The 22,705-nt window shown below is 42.1% G+C and overlaps 1 protein-coding gene across 1 annotated transcript in view; it reads right to left on the minus strand.

Annotated features, from left to right (window-relative positions):
• Positions 1-555: 555 nt before the first annotated feature.
• Positions 556-22,705, minus strand: part of WSCD1 (WSC domain containing 1) — a 60,676-nt gene continuing 38,526 nt past the window's right edge. The window contains exons 5-8 of the mRNA XM_070742537.1: positions 13,501-13,678; positions 7,406-7,570; positions 3,025-3,225; positions 556-1,420 (exon numbers count right to left, since the gene is read on the minus strand). Coding sequence (XP_070598638.1) covers positions 1,068-1,420; positions 3,025-3,225; positions 7,406-7,570; positions 13,501-13,678 — 897 coding nt within the window. The 3' untranslated portion in view covers positions 556-1,067. The remainder of the gene's footprint in view (positions 1,421-3,024; positions 3,226-7,405; positions 7,571-13,500; positions 13,679-22,705) is intronic.

Consider the following 22,705-nt stretch of genomic DNA (forward strand, 5'->3'; position numbering starts at 1 on the left):
ATTAGAATTGCCCCCACCCTCCTTGCCTTTCGTAAGCTCTTTAAACCCCACCTCTGCTGTCAGGCATGGGGGAATTGATATATTATTTCCCCCTAGGCCTTTACAATTTATGCATGGTATATTTGTTTGTATGGATGTTTAGTTTTACAATAAGGGTTTTTTAGTTGTTTTTAGTATTGGATTTACATGATGTTTTTTATTACTGTTGTTAGCCGTCCTGAGTCTACGGAGAGGGGCGGCATACAAATCCAATAAATAAATAATAAATAAATAAATAAAGTTGCAATATGTCATGTGATACTGTCGTGACGATGCGAGTTTGACACCCGTTATAAGCCAATTAAATAAGTTTATGAAAAAAAATTTCTAGCAAACTAATTTCATTGCTAAGCCTGTAATCCCCAACACACTTACCTGGGATTAAATCCCACTGTACTCGTCAAGACTTACAGCTAAATACACACATACTGTAAATGAGAAACAGCAAGAAGCAATGCAATATCTTCATGTATCATATCCCATATGAAACGGCGAAAAAAAAGACAAAGACAATTATTGGTTTTTTTTTTCCCATTAACTTGCTTCACTAAAAATATTTATCAGGATGAGTTTCGAAACAAAAGAACCGACAAACCAAAACCCCAGGGGAAAAATACACATTTGAATTGCCAAAAACCTCTATAAAAATGTTGGATACTCTTGAGAAAATATTGCTAGTAGGCAGTAAGGATACGAGAAAGGACACTGTTGCTTCCCGCCCCCAGCCACATTTCCCAGAATTAGCAGTGCACAAAAATGTTAAAATTCGTAGCCATTTAGAGAAAAGGACACACACAGGCAGAGATGCTAATGGCTTTTGCCTCGGTTTATAACCTAATTTCCATCCTTCATTGCTTGCCTTTCATAGCACTTAGTACCCTGAAGACTGTCCAAGTCTCAAGAATTTGCATTCCTCAGCAGGCTCTCAGCAAATCCTGCTTTTTAAATGCTATAAAATCCTGTCCCTTTTTCCTTAATTTCATTATTCGGTCTTTTCCTTAACAATGCAGCAAGTTGTCTGCAGGGCATCATCTGCGCAAATACATTTTTGGCAGCCCCGTAAAGTTCCTCTCACGCAGGGCTTTGTCCACTACCACAATAAACTGATCTATCCCTTCTTTCATTTCCTTTGTGAAGGGCTCAAAGCCTTTCTGCTTGGCTCCCGACCGCTTGAAATTCCCATCTCGGTTGTTTTCGACGCAGAGGAGACGGTCGTAAGTCACTGTGATGTTCAGAAATTCAACCATTTCCCTCAGCTTGGGGAGAAGGGCTTCTTCCAAGTCTTCGTAATGAACCACGAGGAGATGTTTGCCGTATTTAAGCCAGTCGAGCACATGAGAGGCCCACCAAGAAGCATAGCTGTTTACAAATTCAGGCCATTCTGCAGGGCAAAAAAGACAATAAAGGTGTTTTCTATGGCTTTTTGGAGCACTGTGCAGGAAAATAATACATTGCACCTTCTTAAATATAGTCAACTAATGATCAACACTAAATTGGCACTAAATTTATTTATCCCAGCAGCTGGTTAGGTCCCACAGAGTTGGCCTTCTCGAGGTCCTGTCAACTTAAGGGGCGTAACTAAGTGCACTGGAGTGCCTTTCGTCCCCTGTCCAATTATCTTTCCTTTCTTTCACCTATCTTATATATTCTCTTCCTTTCATTTATCCTCTCCTCTAAGTTCACTTTCACTCTCTTTTATATTATCACATGTCTATTTTTCTTCCTATGTATTTGTGTATTGGACAAATGAATAAATAAAAACAAATAAATAAATGAGGATTTGTGACCTTATACACAGAACCACTTTATCTCATTTATCTTTCTTCCTTTCATACATCTTCTCCTTTATTTTTATATCTTTTCTCCTATCCTTTTCTTTACATATATTACTACTTCTGTATTCTCTTCAATGTGTATTGTGTATTGGACAAAATAAATAAATAAATAAAAATAAACTAGATAATGTTGTTTGGCGGGGCCTAGGGGGAAGAGCCTTCTCTGTGCGGACCCGGATTCAATGAGGTTCAATCTATGTTAAAAGTGATAGCAACTCCCAAGATATCTGTGGGCAAGAAAAGAATTGCTACTCACTAACTTTGAAAACCTTTACATTCCTGTCCCAGGATGAATGAATCATCTGAGGAAGTTGCCCGAGAGATGATGTGGGTGGATTTGGCAGTGATTCTATTTGATCCTTCCCTGTTGCCATCTCAAACTGACCCCAATCCTTCCATGGTAGGAAGAAATATTCCCAGGGCCAAAATGATCATAAGAGAGCTTTTGTGGTTAGCTCTGGCCCAGCTCCTGCCCCAAGTACTGTGGATGTGGGGGAGACATCCACATGCTGCAGGCCTGTTTTGCCCTCGGTGGAATCTGCTGATGAAGGCTCCTCTAACCAAGAAGACATGAGTGACAGGGAGGAGGAGAGTGTGGCAGACAGCGCAGAAGGAGATCAATTATCTAGCTCCTCCTTGGATTCGGAACAAGAGTTAATGATACAGCCACGCATGCGGAGAGCGATGCATAGGCAACAACAACTGAGAGATTATTATCAAAGAAAATGAGGCCACCTGTGGTTGGGTGGGGCTGTGGTAATTAGTGAGGCTGCTATAAATAGCAGCCTGTGGGTTTGGCCATTGTGGAGGATTATCTGATCGTTGTGTTTCGTGACTGCTTTACTGACTTTGACCTTTTGTGTGCTGATTTTTCCCTGCTTTGAAACTAAACCAGAGCAAAGTGTGAATTGCCTCATAGCTGCAATCTAAGTATCACAGAACTGATAAGGAACTTGTACAAATTACCAGATTGTTTGGAGACAAGTGCTTTTTGCTATCCCAAAAGAGGGCTTTGTTTAAGTGAATTTTCATTATAAAGAACATTGTTTTGAATTTTCAAACGTGTGTGTGTCTGGAATTCTATCTGTGCATTTTTGGGAGGATTCTACCAGAGAGCTCGACAGAACAGAGAGCTAGCTATCTTGGTTACCTTTACTTTTCCAGTTCTGATCTGTGGCATATCCAAGATGGCCAGCACACTTCCGGTTGAATTCCGCCACCAACGATTTGTACGGGTTGCGCATCAGTAAGATGGCTGCGTCAAACATTTCAATTTCTTTTCTGCCACTCTCATGTGTTTTGACACAAATAGTTCTTCCGCTTCTCCAGTGGTACTTTTCGCCTTTGAAACCTGGCCAGGATATAAAGACTGGAGTTACTATTTTCACACTCTTAAAAAGTCTCAGATATATGTTTGTTGTAGTTAGCTCTGGCCCAGCTCCTGCCCCAAGGACTGTGGATGTGGGGGAGACATCCACATGCTGCAGGCCTGTTTTGCCCCCGGTGGAATCTGATGATGAAGGCTCCTCTGACCAAGAAGACATGAGTGACAGGGAGGAGGAGAGTGTGGCAGACAGCTCAGAAGGAGATCAATTATCTAGCTCCTCCTTGGATTCAGAACAAGAGTTAATGATACAGCCACGCATGCGGAGAGCGATGCATAGACAACAACAACTGAGAGATTATATCAAAGAAAATGAGGCCACTTGTGGTTGGGTGGGGCTGGGGTAATTACTGAGGCTGCTATAAATAGCAGCCTGTGGGTTTGGCCATTGTGGAGGATTATCTGATCATTGTGTTCCGTGACTGCTTTACTGACTTTGACCTTTTGTGTGCTGATTTTCCCCCGCTTGGCAACTAAACCAGAGCAAAGTGTGTTTCACTTTGTGAAAGAAGAAGGACTGTGAATTGCCTCACAGCTGCAAGCTAAGTATCACAGAACTGATAAGGGACTTGTACAAATTACCAGTTTGTTTGGATATGAGTGCTCTTTGCTATACCAAAAGAGGGCTTGGTTTAAGTGAATTTTCATTATAAAGAACATTGTTTTGAATTTTCAAACGTGTGTGTGTCTGAAATTTGTACCTGTGAATTTTTGGGAGGAGTGTACCAGAGAGCCCGACAGAACAATGTTAAGTAGAGAAGAAAATATCTTCTTCTCTATAATTCCTCCCTATTTGTTAAAATTATCTGGACCTACATTTGTAAGTTCACCTACAAATGCCGTAATTGTCATCAGGTGATGATCTATGTCTTTTCCGTAGTTTTCCGAGTTTCCAATCACAGAGCAAAGTGAAGTTCTTGTTGACATTAAAAATAACCATTAAAATCTTAAGTTATTAAAAATTGTGTGTGTTTAATTGTCATTCTGAATTTGGTTTTTTTATTACATTTATTTGCTGCCCATTATGTGGCTGGGCTACAGCATAAAAATATTTCACTCACGAAAGATAAATATTCCTGATACCATAAAATGAAAACATCATCAAAATCAAATCATAGTTACAAGATGGGCATCAGGGTTCCAATGGATGCCCTAATTTAATCATGAGCCTCGAGCCAAGCTTCAAAAGAAATCCAGTTATTTATTAGGAGCTTCATGTTGGCATATTCCAGTTGAAGCCAACTCTGACCCCACCTAATTTATGCCCCAATCATGACCCTGTTTCCCTCCCCCCCACCCCGAGAGTGTCATCAATCACATTCACCAACACAGCAATTTCACAGGTTGTAGAAATCACTCTTCTCCAGACGCTGTGGGTAACCCTGAGAAAGATATATCGGAAATATACAGGGGGTGGACCAAAAAATGGAAACACCTTGCAGCTATTCCATGAAATCCTGACTTGTGAATTTGCTTTAGAGTCCGACGGTCTCTCTCAGACAACTTCAACTTTCGACCAGACTTATGCTTGGCTGAGGACGTTTTCCCTTCTCTTTCAAAAGCAGTCATTACTATTTTGACTATAATCTGGGCTATCTATTTCCCCACTCCCTTCACCTTCTCTCAGGCTTTAGGGCAACTGTGAGGCAGCTCAAAATGGCTTCAGCCAGGTTCGCTTCAGAGGCAACAGGCAGGCAGGGGTTGCCGCTAACGCCACTACTGGTGCGCCGCGCATGCAGCTTGATGTCTTTTGCAAGTGTGCATGCGCGTCCCAGTGAGATTTTGCTTCTGTGCATGTTCAGGAAGCAAAATCACATGAGGGGATGGGTGCACGCATGAGATTTTGGGTTTTTTTTTTTGCTTCTGCACATGTGCGGTGGGCCACCTCCTGCAATGGGGAATTTGGATGTTGGCTTAGGAGAGTCCTCAGGTTCCCAGAGACTTGTCTTACTGCCATCAGTTTCGGACAGTGAGGATTCCTTGCCAAGGTTAGACACTGGGGAAGAAGAAGCCCCTGGTCTACGGAGAGGGGCGGCATACAAATCTAATCAATCAATCAATCAATCAATGCATAAATAAATAAATAAATAAATAAATAAATAAATAAATAAATAAATAAATAAATAAATAAATAAATAAATAAATAAATAAATAAATAAATAAATAAATAAATAAATAAATAAATAAATAAATAAATAAATAAATAAACAAACAAACAAACAAACAAACAAACAAACAAACAAACAAACAAACAAACAAACAAATATCATCAGAGAGATGGATGACCCCATTAGTGGGTCATCGGAGGAGGAAGAGGAGGATTGGTGGATAGATGCCAGAATGTGCAGGCTCATGGCTAGAAGGGACCAACTGCAAAGGTATCATTGGAGATAAGGGAGAACACCTGTGGCTGGGGCAATTAGGCTAATGGGGCTACTGATAAATTGCCAGCTTTGCAGAGAGTGCGTGTGGGAGATTATCCATTTGGAGAAGGAGATGTCGTGTTTGCATTTTGTTCTTGGTTTTTCACAGACTCTTGGGGATATTTTACAGCTAAGTAAAAACTTGTGAACTGACTGGAAGAGGTCTCGCTGTGACGCTTCCACAGCTGCTCTTATCTGCTTTGCTTGTTTGTGTTCTCGCAACTATCAAGGACTGTTACCTGTAATTTGCTCAGTTTAAAGTGCAAGTGCACAGCTTTATTTTGGATAAATGGCTTTTCTGTTTACTTTCCAACAGCATGTGTGTTTGAATTTACATTTCTGACTTAATTGGGGCTCGTAACGTGAAGCTTGGCACAACACACAGAAGCAAAAGTTTGCTGGAATGTGCACACGCACACACCAGAGAGCATAATGGTACAGTAGTATTAAGAAATTCTTGATAGGATTCCCAGTTTGTCTGCTTATGCTGGTTTGCGATGACAACTACTGTACAGTATATAATAAATGTTCATTTTTTTTTTGTTCAGCAATAAATGTGAATTCTTCTTCAATGAAAAAAAATAAGACGTCCACTGAAAATAAGACTTAGCACATCTTTGGGAGCAAAAATTAATATAAGACACTGTCTTATTTTCAGGGAAACAGGGTAGTAACAGGGGAAGGAGAGAGCCAAATTTTGTGGGGGAGAGAGGAAAGAGGTAAGATTGGTTGTTAATTAATCAACTACCTCCATTGGGGTCCCAACCCAGCTGGCAGAGCCAGGTCTTAAGACCCTTACAGAAGGTCAGTAGGGTGAGAATCAATCTCACCAAATGGAGTAAGATATTTCAGAGCCATGGCAGAGAAGGCTCCTTTCCTGGATCCCAGCAGCCAAAATTCCTTGGCTGATGGGATTTGTAGTAAGCCCCTTCTGCCAGCATGGGTAGGGCAGGCCAGTCCCCATCAGGGTGATACAGTTCCTCATATAACCTAGAGCTGTGCCATCCAGGGCTTTAAAGGTAATAAGCAGCACCTTGAATTGCACCTGGAATTGATATTTAAATAGCTTTCGAGATTCTATTTATATGCTTACATAGTATAATTGGTGGGCATTATTTAGCAATATAAGCATGTGATGATGAATGAGGAATTAAATAAATGTGGGCTCCAAAATTGGAGCTAAAGAGAGGGGTGGTCACCTTGAGAGTAGAGAATCTTGGGTTTGGTCTAAAGAGGGTTTGAAAGTTTTTTTTTTTAATGACCAGAGCATAAGGTTCCATCTCTTCAAACTGGAAACTTTAATTACTTTATTACTTCATTACTTTAATTAGTCAACTCATAAAAGCAACCACATCTTTATTTTATTTTGTTATTTTATTTTACTATTTTATTTTAGAATAGAATAGAATAATAGAGTTGGAAGGGACCTTGGAGGTCTTCTAGTCCAACCCCCTGCTTAGGCAGGAAACCCTACACCACTTCAGACAAATGGTTATCCAACATCTTCTTCAAAACTTTCAGTGTTAGAGCATTCAAAACTTCTGGAGGCAAGCTGTTCCACTGATTAAGCATGTGACAACCATGACCTGGGTGACTGATAATGTCTACAGACTTTCACCCACCACATTGCTCCACAGTTTAGGTTGTCCATTGACTTCCATAAGATTGCCTGCTTCGAATCCACAGCTTGATCCAATTCAGTCTAGTGAAGAGTCAACACATACCTTTATTATACAGAGTTCCATCGAAATAATAGCTCCCTGTGTAGATTCCTGTGGCATGTTCTATCAAATGGCGGACCCAGGTATTTCCCGCTCCTGGGAAGCTTGACAAAGCAACAAGGGCTTTTGATTTGTTGGTGAGAAAATTCCGGTCAATACAACGGGTATCTGCAAGCAAACATAAATGACATATTTGACCACAGTCAAATTAAGGCTTCTTCTCCCATTACTTATTCAGTTGCTTTTTTTTGCTAATGCTGTTGTAAGAATGACAGAGTTGGATGGGATTTTGGAAATTGTCTAGGGCAGGGATAGGCAAAGTTGGCTCTTTTATGACTTTATTTATTTTATTTATTTATTGTTAGAGTTGAAAGGGACCATGCAGGTCATCAAGTCCAACCCCCTGCCTGAGCAGGAATCCAAAAGCACCCCAGCCAAATGGCAGTCCAATCTCCTCTTGAAAGTGTCCAGAGTTGGGGAGTTCACAACCTCCACAGGCAGGTTGTTCCACTGGTTGATCGCTCTGACCGTCAGGAAGTTCTTCCTTACTTCTAGGTTGAATCTCTCCTTGGTCAGCTTCCAGCCGTTGTTCCTCGTCCGGCCCTCTGGTGCTCTGGAGAACAGAGTGGCCCCCTCCTCTCTGTGGCAACCCCTCATATACCTATAGACAGCTATCATGTCCCCTCTGGCCCTCCTTTTCTCTAGGCTCTCCATGCCCAGTTGCCGCAATCTCTCTTTGTAAGTCTTATCATGCTAGCTCAGGAATTCTGGGAGTTGAAGTCCACATGTCATAGAAGAGCCAACTTTGCCAAAGCTGGCTGAAGAATTCTGGGAGTTGAAGTCCAAAAGTCTTAAAGTTGCCAAGAATGGAGACCTCCCTTTACAGAAGCAAGAAACAACTATATAATTTTAGAGAAGTGGTTATCCAATCTCTTTTTTAAAAAGCTCCAGTGTTAGTGCACCCACAACTTCTGAAAGCAAGCCCTTCCACCAGTGGTGGGCTACGAGCCGGAACACTAAATTGCACTCGCCGCTGCAATTCATATGTTCTTGAGGGTCCAGCGCGATTTTGCTTCTCCACCTGTGGAGGTAACAAAATCGTGCACAGAGCTGCAGGTGCACCCATGTTTCGGCATGCCCGGAAGCCAAAAAACCTCGCTGAAACCTGGGCGCACCTGTGGCTCTGTGCACGATTTTGCTACCTCCACAGGTGGAGAAGCAAAATCGCGCTGGCCCCACAAGCACTTACGAGCCACGTCAGTGAGCGCAATTTAGCGTTCTGGCTTGTAGCCTACCGCTGCCTTCCACTGTCTGGCATTTTAAAGTAGTATTAACATTTCATTCTCTATTATTGCAACCTGGGACTGCATTGGCTTTTTTGGCAGCTGCAGCACACTGTTGTCATATTTAAATGGTTGTCCAGTAGGACTCCAAGATCCCTCCTGCAGTTACTACTGTTGAGCCAGGTGCAACCTATTCTATATTTGTGCATTTGGGTTTGTGGAGCCCAATTGCTGTTTTAACCAAGCCAATATGTTAAGCTGTGATTTGCTTTTGGGGGAGTAGCACGCTATGTAATGAGAGCACTAATGTGGTATGAATCTAGATTAAACCTAATGTGTAAACCAGTTGGAGTGTATAGGAAGTGTTTCTTATTTTTAAATGTTCACATTTATTTATATCTATTTATTATTTAGTAAACTTATACCCTATCTTTCTTGAAGGGAATTGGCTTTCTTTCTTTCTTTCCTTCTTTCTTTCTTTCTTTCTTTCTTTCTTTCTTTCTTTCTTTCTTTCTTTCCTTCTTTCTGTCTTTCTTTCTTTTTCTTTCTTCATCCTTTCTCTCTCTCTATTTCTTTCTTTCCTTCCTTCCTTCCTTCCTAACAACAATAAAAGTAACAGAGTTGGAAGGGAACCTGGAGGTCTTCTAATCCAACCCCCTGCTAAGGCAGAAAAACCTACACTACTTCAGACAGATGGTTATCCAACATCTGCTTAAAAACTTCCAGTGTTGGAGCATTCACAACTTCTGGAGGCAAGCTGTTCCATTGGCTAATTGTTCTGTCAGGAAATTTCTCCTTAGTTCTAGGTAGCTTCTCCTCTTGTTTAGTTTCCACCCATTGCTTCTTGTTCTACCCTCAGGTGCTTTGGAGAATAGCTTGACTCCCTCTTCTTTGTGGCAACCCCTGAGATATTGGAACACAGCTATCATGTCTCCCCTGGTCCTTATTTTCATTAAACTAGCCATGCCCAGTTCCTGCAACTGTCCTTCATATGTCTTAGCCTCCAGTCTCCTAATCATCTTTGTCACTTTTCTCTGCACTTTTTATAGAGTCTCAATATCCTTTTTGCATTGTGGCAACCAAAACTGAATTCAGTATTCCAAGTGCGGTCTTACCAAGTTTTTATAAAGTAGTATTAATACTTCACGTGATCTGGATATGTCCAGTTTAATGAAAAAAAGGACCAGGGGAGCTATCATGTCTCCCCTGGTCCTTTTTTTCATTAAGCTGGACATATCCAGTTTCTGCAAGCATCCTTCACATGGTTTAACCTCCCTAATCATGTTGTTGCTCTTCTCTGTACCCTTCCTTCCTTCCTTCCCTCCCTCCTTCTCTTTCTTTCTTTCTTTCTTCCTTCCTTTCTTTCTTTCTCTGAAGCCTTGATTTTTATTCAACTTGAGTCACTCAGCAGTAGTGACTGCGAAAGAGATCTTGGAGTCTTGGTGGACAATCAACTAAACATGAGTCAGCAATGTGCAGCAGCAGCCAAAAAAGCCAACTCAATCCTAAACTGCATCAACAGAGGAATACGCTCCAAGACCAGGGAAGTACTAATACCACTCTACTATGCCCTGGTCAGACCCCACCTGGAGTACTGCATCCAATTCTGGTCACCTCACTACAGAAAAGACATCGAAACTCTGGAGAAGGTGCAATAAAGAGCAACCAAAATGATTAGGGGACTCGAAACCAAGACTTACGAAGAGAGATTGAGAGAACTGGGCATGGACAGCCTAGAAAAAAGAAGGTCTAGAGGGGACATGATAGCAGTTTACAGATACTTGAGGGGTTGCCACGGTGAGGAGGGGGTCTCTTTATTCCCTAGGGCACCAGAGGGCCGGACGAGGAACAATGGTTGGAAGCTGACCAAGGAGAGATTCAACCTGGAAATAAGGAAGAACTTCCTGACGGTCAGAGCGATCAACCAATGGAACTGCCTGCCAGGGGAGGTGGTGAACTCCCCAACTCTGGACACCTTCAAGAGGAGATTGGACTTCCATTTGGCTGGGGTGCTGTAGGGTTTCCTGCTCAGGCAGGGGGTTGGACTCGATGACCTAACGGTCCCTTTCAACTCTATTAATAAATAAATAAATAAATAAACATGATAGCAAGATGGGTGGCATATACATTTCCTAAATAAATCAATCATTTTGTTGCAGGGGCTATTGGTCAAAGGGGCTGGTGGGAAAACTGAAATTGGAAAATCTTCCTTTTTTCTAGCAAAAGCAGTTCAAGATCTTTTCACAGATGAATGTGTTCACCCTTGGACACACAGGGACACAGACCTACAGACTGCGGTTTATCTTTCACTGCAAATGGCTTCCAGGCAACATTAAAGAAGATGAACATTGATAAGACACAGTTTCAAGGGGGGAATGCTCGGAAGTTCTGAAACCATGAAATGAATGCAGCTCAACCAGAAAAAAAAACAACAGTTAAAAAATCTGTAAAACTTCTGAAAACAGCATTAAAAGCGCAGGAGAAGAGAATGGAATGTAGGATGAGAGTTTATTTACTTATTAGATTTAGAATCTGCCTTTCTCCCAGAACTTTATCATAGCAAAAAAACTAAAACATTTTTAAAAAAACATTTCTCCAATGTTAAGACCATAACTTTGTCAGGCATAAGGAACAAAAATGACACAATGAACTGATCCGAGTGGTATATTTATTTTTGCTTGCTTACAGATGGGAATCTTGCCAGAGTAAAGCACACACTGTATAACTACTGGATAAATACTGCAAAGTTTTAGGGAGGATCTCTCTTGAGCCTCTTCCTCCCCATGAGAAAGTGAACTGTTTCATTTTCCACCTCTCCTCAAGGCCAGATTCCACCACAACTTCACAAAGATAGTTGCACTAAGAGAGAGAGAGAGACTGCCTCGAAGTCATCCAAGTTGACCTCTCTCTATCATATGTCAGCTTTGAAACTGGGTTTTCTGGTCCCATTCAGCATATTGTTACAACAGAGCAATTTGAATTCTGCCTCACCCTACCTTACCATATTTATTTATTATTATTTATTTATTAACTGGATTTCTATGCCGCCCCTCTTGGGGCAGCTCACAACATATAATAATACACAAATACAATTTGTATTTGTAGGCCCTTGGATACTTTTATAGTAGTATGTTACTCTAAAAAGGGGTAAGACCTCTAGAAACAAACCATTCCTAACCATAAGGAGGTGAACATGATGAAACGTGTGGTGATGTCTACAATGCAAGGTCCACCTTTTTCTATTTGTCTTGCATATCTAGCTATCATCAATCATCTGCCTGCCTGCCTGCCTGCCTGCCTGCCTGCCTGCCTACCTACCTACCTACCTACCTACCTACCGTCTAATATCTCTATCATCAATCATCAAATCTATCTATCTATCATCTATCTACTCATCTATCTACTCATCTATCTATCTATCTATCTATCTATCTATCTATCTATCTATCTACCTACCTACCTACCTACCTACCTACCTACCTACCGAACGTTCTGTCTGTCTGTCTGTCTGTCTGTCTGTCTGTCTGTCTGTCTGTCTATCCATCCACCCACCCACCTACCTACCCACCCACCCACCCACCTACCTACCTACCTACCTACCCACCTATCTACTGTATCTATCTGTTTGTCTGTCTGTCTGTCTGTCTGTCAGTCAGTCTGTCTGTCTGTCTGTCTGTCTATCATCTATCTATCCATGTGTGTCTGTAAGAGTGGCAATAAAGGGGAATGACAAAAACAGTCAATCTCCTGAAATTTATTTCATGGAATTATCCATCCAAGATGACCATTTTATTTTAATTCTGGAAGTGCAAATATGGAAGTGTTAGTCTAGACCGGTTCTTCCCAACCTTAGCCATTTCAAGATGAGTGGTCTTCAAATCCCAGAATGACAACAGCAGTAGTTCTTAGTCTTATTGTACCACTCCACAGTGCTTTAATGCACTCTTTGGGTGGTTTATAATGTGAATATATTGCCCCCAATGATCTCATTTTACCACCTCGGAAGGGTGGAAGACTGAGTCAATTTTGATCCGGTAAGGATCGAACTCCTGGTAATGGTCAAAGTTAGCCTGCAGTACTGCATTCTAGCCACTGCGCCACTACGGCTGTTGTTTGTTTGTTTGGTTGGTTGGTTGGTTGTTTGTTCGTTCATTTATTCATTCATTTATTCATTTGTCCAATACAGAAATACATAGGAAGAAAATAACATGAAGTAATATATATATAAAGATAAAAGTGAAAATAGAAGAGAAGATATATGAAAGGAAGAAAATATATATAGTATATGAGATAAAGGAAAGACAATTGGACAGAGGATGAAAGGCATACTAGTGCATTTATGTACGCCCCTTACTGGCCTCTTAGGAACCTGGAGAGGTCAATCGTGAATAGTCTAAGATAGAAATGTTGGGGTTTAGGGGTTGACACTATTGAGTCCGGTAATGAGTTCCACGCTTCGACAACTCGATTGTTAAAGTCATATTTTTTCAGTCAAGTTTGGGAGCGGTTCGTATTAAGTTTGAATCTGTTGCATGCTCTTGTGTTGTTGCGGTTGAAGCTGAACGGCACATTAATGGCACATTTCTTATTTAATGGACACATGTCAACAATGCAGACTGGGAAATAGTGGAAATTGATGTCCATACATCTTACAAGGGCTAAGGTTGGGAAACACTGCTCTGGAATGTTTTTGAAACACAGTAAATTTCTGTCTTCCTTCCTCAATCCCTGTATGTGTATTCACTATAGAAATATTAATATGATGATAGATGACATGAGTATGCGTAATGTGGGTCTCAATAGACTCTCTCCTACCTTGGACTGGAGTTTGATAAACAAAGCGGTGGTCTCCTGCATCTGAAACTTCAGCCGTACTGTTGACATTTTCAAGCCTGCTACAAAATGATCTGTCAGAACCATTATGCAGTGGGAAATTAATTGTTGCAAAGCCACAATGGCATTGAGGCCTTCGAATAACCGCCAGAGGGAATTCCTAATCAGGAAGAAAGTGAAGAAAATCAGGCTGTCATCCATAGTGGTAAACATCAATAAATATTAGCTACTTAAAAAAAAAAGTACAGTGGTAACTCTAGATACGAGCTGCTCCACATGTGAGGATTCCAAGTTACGAGCAGCGACGTGAGCGAAATTTCTGTTCGACACCCGAGCTCAAATTCGGGATACGAGCCAAGCTTCAGGATGCTACCGCTAGTTGGCGCATCGCCTCTCTAACCCAGAATCCCCTTGCTTCCGGTTATCTCGGGCATTCGCACGTGTTAGCGTGCAAAACAAAGTCTCGCCTCGGTCGTGTCAGAAAGTGTATAATTTTACAGTTTTATACCAATTAACTATAGAATTGTTGTTTTGTTTATGTTTATGATAGTTTAAGAAAGTGTTGTTTACGTAGCCTACAGTACACAGCCGCACTCGTCTGTCGCCAAGGTAAGGTTACTGTACCGTGTTTATACATTTTCTTATTGTGTTTTTAACATTTCTCTTTTCATTATTTACTTTATTGTTTATTTATACGTGTTGCATGTACATTTATTAATTAAAAACATGTCTTTCTTCATAACTTAGGCTAACTTTGGGACTTTTTTGAGGGCTGGAACCAATTAGAATTATTTACATTAATTCATATGGGTAAAATTCGTTCGAGATACGAGTTGATCTACTTACAAGCTCAGGTCTGGAACGAATTAAACTCGTATGTCGAGGTACCACTGTACAGTGATTTCTCGCCATTCGTGGTTCACCTTTCGCGGCTTTGGTGCATCGTGGGTTTTTTCTCCCTCCCCCACACATTGTCCCTCTCATGCCCAGTGTTGTTGCACCTCTCCCCGGAGGACCCCCTGCACCAGGCGAACCGGCTTCCCATCCGGAAGATGCTGAGTGCCCTCAGGGGTCACCTCCTGCACCCGGAATATCTGCAGCTGCTCTCCTCCATGCCCATCAGCCCCATCGAGGTCAGTGCCAAGTCCAAGCCTCCTTTTACCCGCCTAAATGGCCCTCTTTTTTTGCGTATCGGCCACATGCGCTCCCAACACCTTGCCTGGCTGCTTCCCCAGGCCGCTGCGCTTCTACTTCCCGTTGCTTTCAGGCTAAATTGATTTGGCTGGCCAGCCTGTTGATGGCAGGGATGGGAGGGAGGGGACGAAAGAAAGACACATCGAGCTCTTTGGCGCCTTCTTCTCCAACTTTGTGTCGCGGTTTAATTCTGCTGCTCCGTGCGTGTTTCTTTCATCCCCTCCCACCCCCGTACCTGCAATCAACAGTCTGTCCAGCCAAATCAGTTCGGCTTGAAGGCAGTGGGGAGCAGAGATCCCCGAACTAAGTAGGGGGGAGGAAGGAAAGCCAGAAGCACCATGGCCCAGGGAAGCAGCTAGGCAAGGAATTGGGTGTGCGCACGGCTGAGAGGCAAAACAAAAACAAAAAGGCCCAGCTAGGCCCAGCGAGTCTGCTGAGAGGGGCGGCATACAAATCTAAATAAACATAAACATAAACATAGGTGGGGAAAAGGAGGTTCGGACTTGGCACTGACCTCGATGGGGCTGATGGGCATAAAGGAGAGCGGCTGCAGGTATTCTGGGTGCAGGAGGTGACCTCCATGGGCACTTAGTACCTTCAGTATCCGGATGGGAAGCTGGTTCGCCTGGCACAGGGGGTCCTCCAGGAAAAGGTGCGAGAACACCGGGCATGTGAGGGACAATTTGTGGGGTTGGCAGAGAAAAAACCTCTACTTCACGGATTTTCATTTACCGCGGGTGGTCCTGGAATGGGGGCAATTCTGATCTCCAGGGGGAGCTGGTTCCAGAGGGTCGGGGCCGCCACAGAGAAGGCTTTTCCCCTGGGTCCCACCAGACGACATTGTTTAGTTGAGGGGACCCGAAGAAGACCGACTCTGTGGGACCTAATCGGTCGCTGGGATTCGTGTGGCAGAAGGCGGACCCGGATGTATTCTGGTCTGATGCTATGAAGGGCTTCATAGGTCATAACCAACACTTTGAATTGTGACCAGAAACTGATTGACAACCAATGCAGACTGTGGAGTGTTGGTGTAACATGGGCATATCTAGGGAAGCCCATGATTGCTCTCGCAGCTGCATTCTGCATGATCTGAAGTTTCCGAACACTTTTCAAAGGTAGCCCCATGTAGAGAGTGTTACAGTAGTCGAGCCTCGAGGTGATGAGGGCATGAGTGAATGTGAGCAGTGACTCCCGGTCCAGATAGAGCCGCAACTGGTGCACCAGGCGACACAAAACAGTGTATTAAAGAAGCATACACCTGTAAATAGGTCAAAGTAACTATGACCATTCAATCAAAAAAACATTGAAATCTATTTCTTTTCCCCCTAACTTGTATGTATTCATAAGTCCACTGTATGAGCTTGTTCTGATTTTGCGTTAAACCTATATTTTTACCTAAGGAAATAATTTGTGTTTGTAATACTGTTAGGGGTATTTTAATAAATATCTGTGCTAGACATGAGAAGAATTTTTACTGATCTGTATTTAATGATAGGCGGGGCAGTGTTAAAGAACGTTGAAATTATCAAACAATTGCACATCTTGCAAATGCTTAGAAAATAATCCTCAGGGTTTTACAAAACAGACTTCGTGGAATGAGAACTGCCAGGGATAAAAGCTGAATTCAGAAAAGAAAAGGATCATATTGCTTAGCATCTGATGGATAACAGAACCACCAAGGGAAATTCAAAAATGTGCCTACTTTTGATTGATTATTTCAAGTCTTTTGGATGGATTACAACTAATTATGCCTGCTGTTTAAAAACATGGATATAATGAACCAGTTCAACAGCTTATTATACAATTTGGATGATGAGCAGGAAATGAAACTTGAATCATAGTAATTAATTTGACCTATAGTTAGAATGGGGACGACACAGAATAAGGTAGCTGGTGGAGTCACTGAAGCATTAAGCATGAGCTTAAATGGACTCCAGAGAATGGTACACGACAAGAAAGCCTGGAGGAACATTGTCCATGGGGTCACAATGGGTTGGATATTACTCCGCAAGTAACAATAGCAATGTACTTTGAATATAACAGTGGCAATGAGTGTATTGGTCAATCACACTTGACCAATAAAGAATTCAATTCAAGTCCAATCCAGCCCAGTCCAGTCCAGATAGTCCTTGATCTATAACAATTCTTTTAGTGATTGAAGTTACAACAGCACTAAAAACAATGATTTATGGCAGGTTTTCACACATGACAATTGCAGCATCCTTGTGCTCATGTCATCAAATTTCAGGTGTTCGGCAATTGGCTCATATTTACGACAGTTGCAGTCTCCTGGAGGGTCAACTGATCACCTTTTTCAGCCTTCTCACAAAAAAAGTCAGATTCACTTAACAACAACATGGCAACTCCAAATCTCAACTAGCAAATGCTCTGTCGTACACATTGGGAAAAAGAATCTGAACTCCAAATATGAACTGAATAATCAAATTATCACAGATAGCCCACACTTGGTTAAAGACATCGGTATACTAATAACAAAAGATTTAAGTGCCAAAGCCCACTGCAACAACATAGCCAAGAAGGCTTCAAGAGTTGTAAACCTAATCCTACGTAGCTTCTGCTCTGGCAATCTAACACTACTTACCAGAGTTTACAAAACCTTCCCCAGACCCATTCTCGAATACAGCTCATCTGTTTGGAACCCATATCGCATTTCAGACATTAACACCCTTGAAAATGTCCAAAGATACTTCACCAGAAGAGCCCTTCACTCCTCCACTCAAAACAGAATACCCTACGAGACTAGACTTTCAATCCTGGGCCTAGGAAGCCTAGAACTAAGACACTGATCTAAGTATTGCCCACAAGATCATATGCTGCAACGTCCTGCCTGTCGGCAACTACTTCAGCTTCAACCACAACAACACAAGAGCATACAACAGATTTAAACTTAATATTAACCGCTCCAAACTTGACTGTAAAAAATATGACTTCAGTAACCGAGTTGTCGAAGCGTGGAACTCATGAACGGACTCCATAGTGTCATCCCCAAACCCCCAACACTTTACCCTTAGATTATCCACGGTTGACCTCTCCAGATTTCTAAGAGGTCAGTAAGGGGCGAGTACAAGTGCACTAGAGTGCCTTCCGTCCCCTGTCCTATTGCTCTCCTATATCTCCTATTCCTTTCTTCTATTCCTATATCTCTTCTTCTATTCTTTCATTGGTATGTTCATTGATATGTCCCATTGCTCTCCTATATCTACTATACCTTTCTTCTATTCCTATATCTCTTCTTCTATTCTTTCTTTGATATGTTCATAGATATGTTCCTATATCTTCTCTTCTATTCTTTCTTAGATATATTTTACTATGAGTATATCCTCTATAACCGTCATCATGTATTTTAATATGTGTACAGTGAACCCTCGAGTTTCGCGTCCTCAAGGATCGCGAAAGGGCTATTTCGCTAGTTTTCAACCCGGAAGTAAACTCCACCATCTGCGCATGCGTGCCCTTCCATGCATGCGTAGATGGTGGAGTTTCCCCGCCGGGCAGAGGCTTCCCTGGGTCTTCCCCCTCTTGCCCCGGTAAGACCCCAGCGGCGGTGGGCTGGAGCGCGAGCTTGGGGCACCCTAGCTCCGCTTCCCAGCTGGGAAGCGGAGCCGGCAACAGCATGGGCGGGCGGGCGGCGCGCGCGAGCTTGGGGCAGCCTAGCTCCGCTCCCCAGCTGGGAAGCGGATCTAGGGAGTCCCCACCGCGCGCGCGTTGCTGGGGAAAGCGTGCGCGCTTGGGAACATCCCAGCTCCGCTCCCCAGCTGGGAAGCGGATCTAGGGAGTCCCCACCACGCGCGCGTTGCTGGGGAAAGCGCGCGCGCTTGGGAACATCCCAGCTCCGCTCCCCAGCTGGGAAGCGGATCTAGGGAGTCCCCACCGCGCGCGCGCGTTGCTGGGGAAAGCGCGCGCGCTTGGGGACTCCCTAGATCCGCTTCCCAGCTGGGGAGCGGAGCTGGGATGTTCCCAAGCGCGCGCGCTTTCCCCAGCAACGCGCGCGCGGTGGGGACTCCCTAGATCCGCTTCCCAGCTGGGGAGCGGAGCTGGGATGTTCCCAAGCGAGCGGGCACCCAGGGAAGCCGTTGCGCGAGCAACGGGGTGGGCGGGCGAAGGGCGGGCGGCAGTAGAAGCAAAAACACCATCTGCGCACGCGCAGATGGTGTTTTTACTTCCGCACCGCTACTTCGCTAAAAATCGATCATCGCGTGGGGTCCTGGAACGGAACCCTCGCGATGATCGAGGGTTCACTGTATACCCACTAAAACCCTCATTGTATGTTAGACAAAATCAGTCAATCAATCAATCAATAAAAAAATAAAATAAAATAAATAAATAAATAAAATGAAATAAAATGAAATGAAATGAAATGAAATGAAATGAAATAATAAAATAAAATAAAATAAAATAAAATAAAATAAAATAAAATAAAATAAAATAAAATAAAATAAAATAAAATAAAATAAAATAAAATAAAATAAAATAAAATAAAATAAAATAAAATAAAATAAAATAAAATAAAATAAAATAAAATAAAATAAAATAAAATAAAATAAAATAAAATAAAATAAAATAAAATAAAATAAAATAAAATAAAATAAAATAAAATAAAATAAAATAAATAAAATAAAATAAACAAAACAAAACAAAACAAAACAAAACAAATAAAATAAAAATCACTTAATAATGGTCTTGCTTTCTGAAATCTTGTGGTCATAAGTCAAGGACTACCTATACATGTTCTCAAGGCCATGGTTCTCTCAATTGCGGCATAGAGATGTAAGCATTACATTATTAGAAAGAGTGAACAGAGACAGTGATGGATGTCTTTGAATTGTGGTGCTAGAAAAGATTGTAAAGAATGCCTTGGACAAGAAGAAATCATTCAGTGACACACAAAGTAAAACCGGATGGCAGCAGCAATAAAGCTAAAGTTTAAATACTTTGGACCCGTATTGTGAAGGCAAAGAGTTATTGAAAAAGATCTTGATTAAAAGGACTGGACTGGACTAGCCTGATAGATCATTCTTTGCAGATTTTCCGCAGAAGCAAAAAACCACCAAATCCTCGGCGAGATTCGGCTTCTGCGCATACAATTAGCGTCGGTAACGCCAGCAATTGCGGCCCTTCACCGATGAGAAGCTGTGTCTAGGAAAAGAGTGTGTTACCAATCGCAGCCCTACCAAAACGCGCCGGGAGCATGCCCGTTTGCGCACGCCACCTTTGCGTGTGCCCATCCCTGGCACACGATTCAGCTTCTGCACATGCGCAGAAGCCAAATCTTGTGGGAAGATTTTGGGGGGTATATTGCTTCTGTGCATGGAGACAAGGTAAGAGCTGTCGGCCCCCGCCATACCACTGGCCTTCACTCACCATACTACTTGCCCCACCGCTCGTCCTCGCTCCCACGCTGCACCACTCATCCTCACTCTCCCCACCCTGATGCTCACCCCTGCTTACCTAGATCATACCTTTGGGACCGCCTTCTGCCGCATGAATCCCAATGGCCAATTAGGTCCCACAGATTTGGCCTTCTCCGGGTCCCGTTGACAAAACAATGTCTGGCGGGACCCAGGGGAAGAGCCTTATCTGTGGCGGCCCCGGCCCTCTGGAATCAACTCCCCCCGGAGATTCAAATTGCCCCCACTTGCTCCCCGTCTTCCGCAAGATGTTAAAGACACAACTATGCCGACAGGCATGAGGAAATTAACTTCCCCCTCTTCTGACTATAGTGCTTGAGAAGGGTATTACTGTGTTGTTTTGATTGTTTTTAATATTAAGGGGTTTTAATTCTATTTTTTATTAATTAGATTTGTACTACTGCCATTGTATTTGCTATTGTTGTGAGCCACCCTGAGTCTTCGGAGAGGGGCGGCATACAAATCTAATAAATTATTATTATTATTATTATTATTATTATTATTATTATTATTATTATCACCTCCTGTAGGGGCCATGCCACAGGGAGCAGGACAGGTGGCCCCAATTCTGGCCATGTGGCATGTTCTGTGCTCTTCTGCACCACAGGCATCTCTCCTGCGGCCTTGGAGATCAAAGGGCAGGCCACGCGGCTGGAGCTGGGGCAGGGTGCTTTTGGTGCTGGCCCCAGCTGCCACTCTAGGCGCGGCAGCGAGAATCAGTTGCTGTGCATGTGCAGCAGCCGAAATCTCTTTCCTATAACAAAAATTGCTGGTTTCTTTGCTTCCATGCATGCGCGGCAGCAAAACCCCAGTAATTTTTACTGGAATTGAGCTGGTTGCGCATGTATGGCATGTACACATTGGACATTGGCAATGGAGCGAGCCTACCCATTCCGCTTTGTAGCCTAGGATCACCTTTATGGACCAGAGTACCCGGAAAGAATAAGTCAATTCTTTCTCCTATCTATGCAAGACATAAGGTCAGTTCAAAGCAGGCAGCAGCTATCAACTACCCTAAATGTGCCTGATGAAAAGGATCCAATGCTATTCTCCTAAAGAGAACATAGGCTCTCTCGGTAATGATCCCCTCCTAATGAGGTAATTTATGGAGAGTCCCTTAGGCTTTTTTCTAATGTTCCATCAGCATGACAAGGCATTAAATAGTTGTCAACATAATTGGGTTCAAACTGTCCCCTTCTGACTTTCCCTTTAGGTTAAAATCATGGTGGGGGAGAAAAAACTGTGGCTCTCATTAGTCCACTTTAACAGGATAGAAATAAATTCAGTTTGATTATATGTTTTTAAAAAATCCATTTTCTAAGAGAAAGGCATTAACAGATTTTCATTTTCCTTCGTAGAGATGAAGACTGAAGTTTATATGACAATAGAATGGAATGGAATAGAATAGAATGGAATGGAATGGAATAGAATAGAATAGAATAGAATAGAACAGAACAGAACAGAATCGAATAGAACAGAATAGAATTCTTTATTGGCCAAGTGTGATTGGACACACAAGGAATTTGCTCTCAGTGTACATAAAAGAAAAGATATATTCGTCAAGAATCCTGAGGTAAAAAACACTTAATGATTGTCATAGAGTACAAATAAGCAATCAGGAAACAATCCATGTTAATATAAATCGTAAGGGTACCAGTAACAAGTTACAGCCATACAGTCATAAGTGGAAGGTGTTGTGGCCCATCCACATCCCACGCAGCTAGTCACAGATCCCGAGGATCGAGAGAGGTTTGTGGCGCGGTATGTGGTGCATCTGGCACTTGAGTCTGAGAGCGAGGAGGTTGGAGAGAATGTGGTGTCAGAGGCTGAAAGCCAAGCAGGGCTTTCTGCACCTCCAGAGGTGCACATGAGTGACTCAGGAGATGAGGAAAAGCCTCTCCTTGATACTAAGGCACGCAGAGCTGTTAGAAGGCAGGAATGGTTAAGCAAGGGGAGGTCTCTGCATGAATAGATCTGTAGAACAATTGGCCCCATCCTTACACTATTTAAGGCTTAGTCACATCATGATTCAGTGCGGAAGTCAACTTTCGTGTTGTTCCAGCTGTTCACTCAGATTTCTGTCTTTGATATTATATTATATTATATTATATTATATTATATTATATTATATTATATTATATTATATTATATTATATTATATTATATTATATTATATTATATTATATTATATTATATTATATTATATTATATTATATTATATTATATTATATTATATTATATTATATTATATTATATTATGTATTATGTATTATATCATATCATATCATATCATATCATATCATATCAATCTATCTATCTATCTATCTATCTATCTATCTATCTATCTATCTATCTATCTATCTATTTGAATTTAATTTATATCACCCAACTCCCAAAGGACTCCGGCCATCTTAACAACAGAATAAAATCTTAAAAACATCTTAAGCATTAAAATAATGAAAACCCATACATATCGTTCCATGGCCAGATCTTGCCAATGTTATTGTTTAAATGATGAATTACAAAGTGGCAGGTTGGACTAATTGCATCCGGGCTTCCTGCCA

This window comes from Erythrolamprus reginae, chromosome 1, assembly GCF_031021105.1.
Source record: "Erythrolamprus reginae isolate rEryReg1 chromosome 1, rEryReg1.hap1, whole genome shotgun sequence".
Taxonomy (NCBI): Eukaryota; Metazoa; Chordata; class Lepidosauria; order Squamata; family Dipsadidae; genus Erythrolamprus; species Erythrolamprus reginae.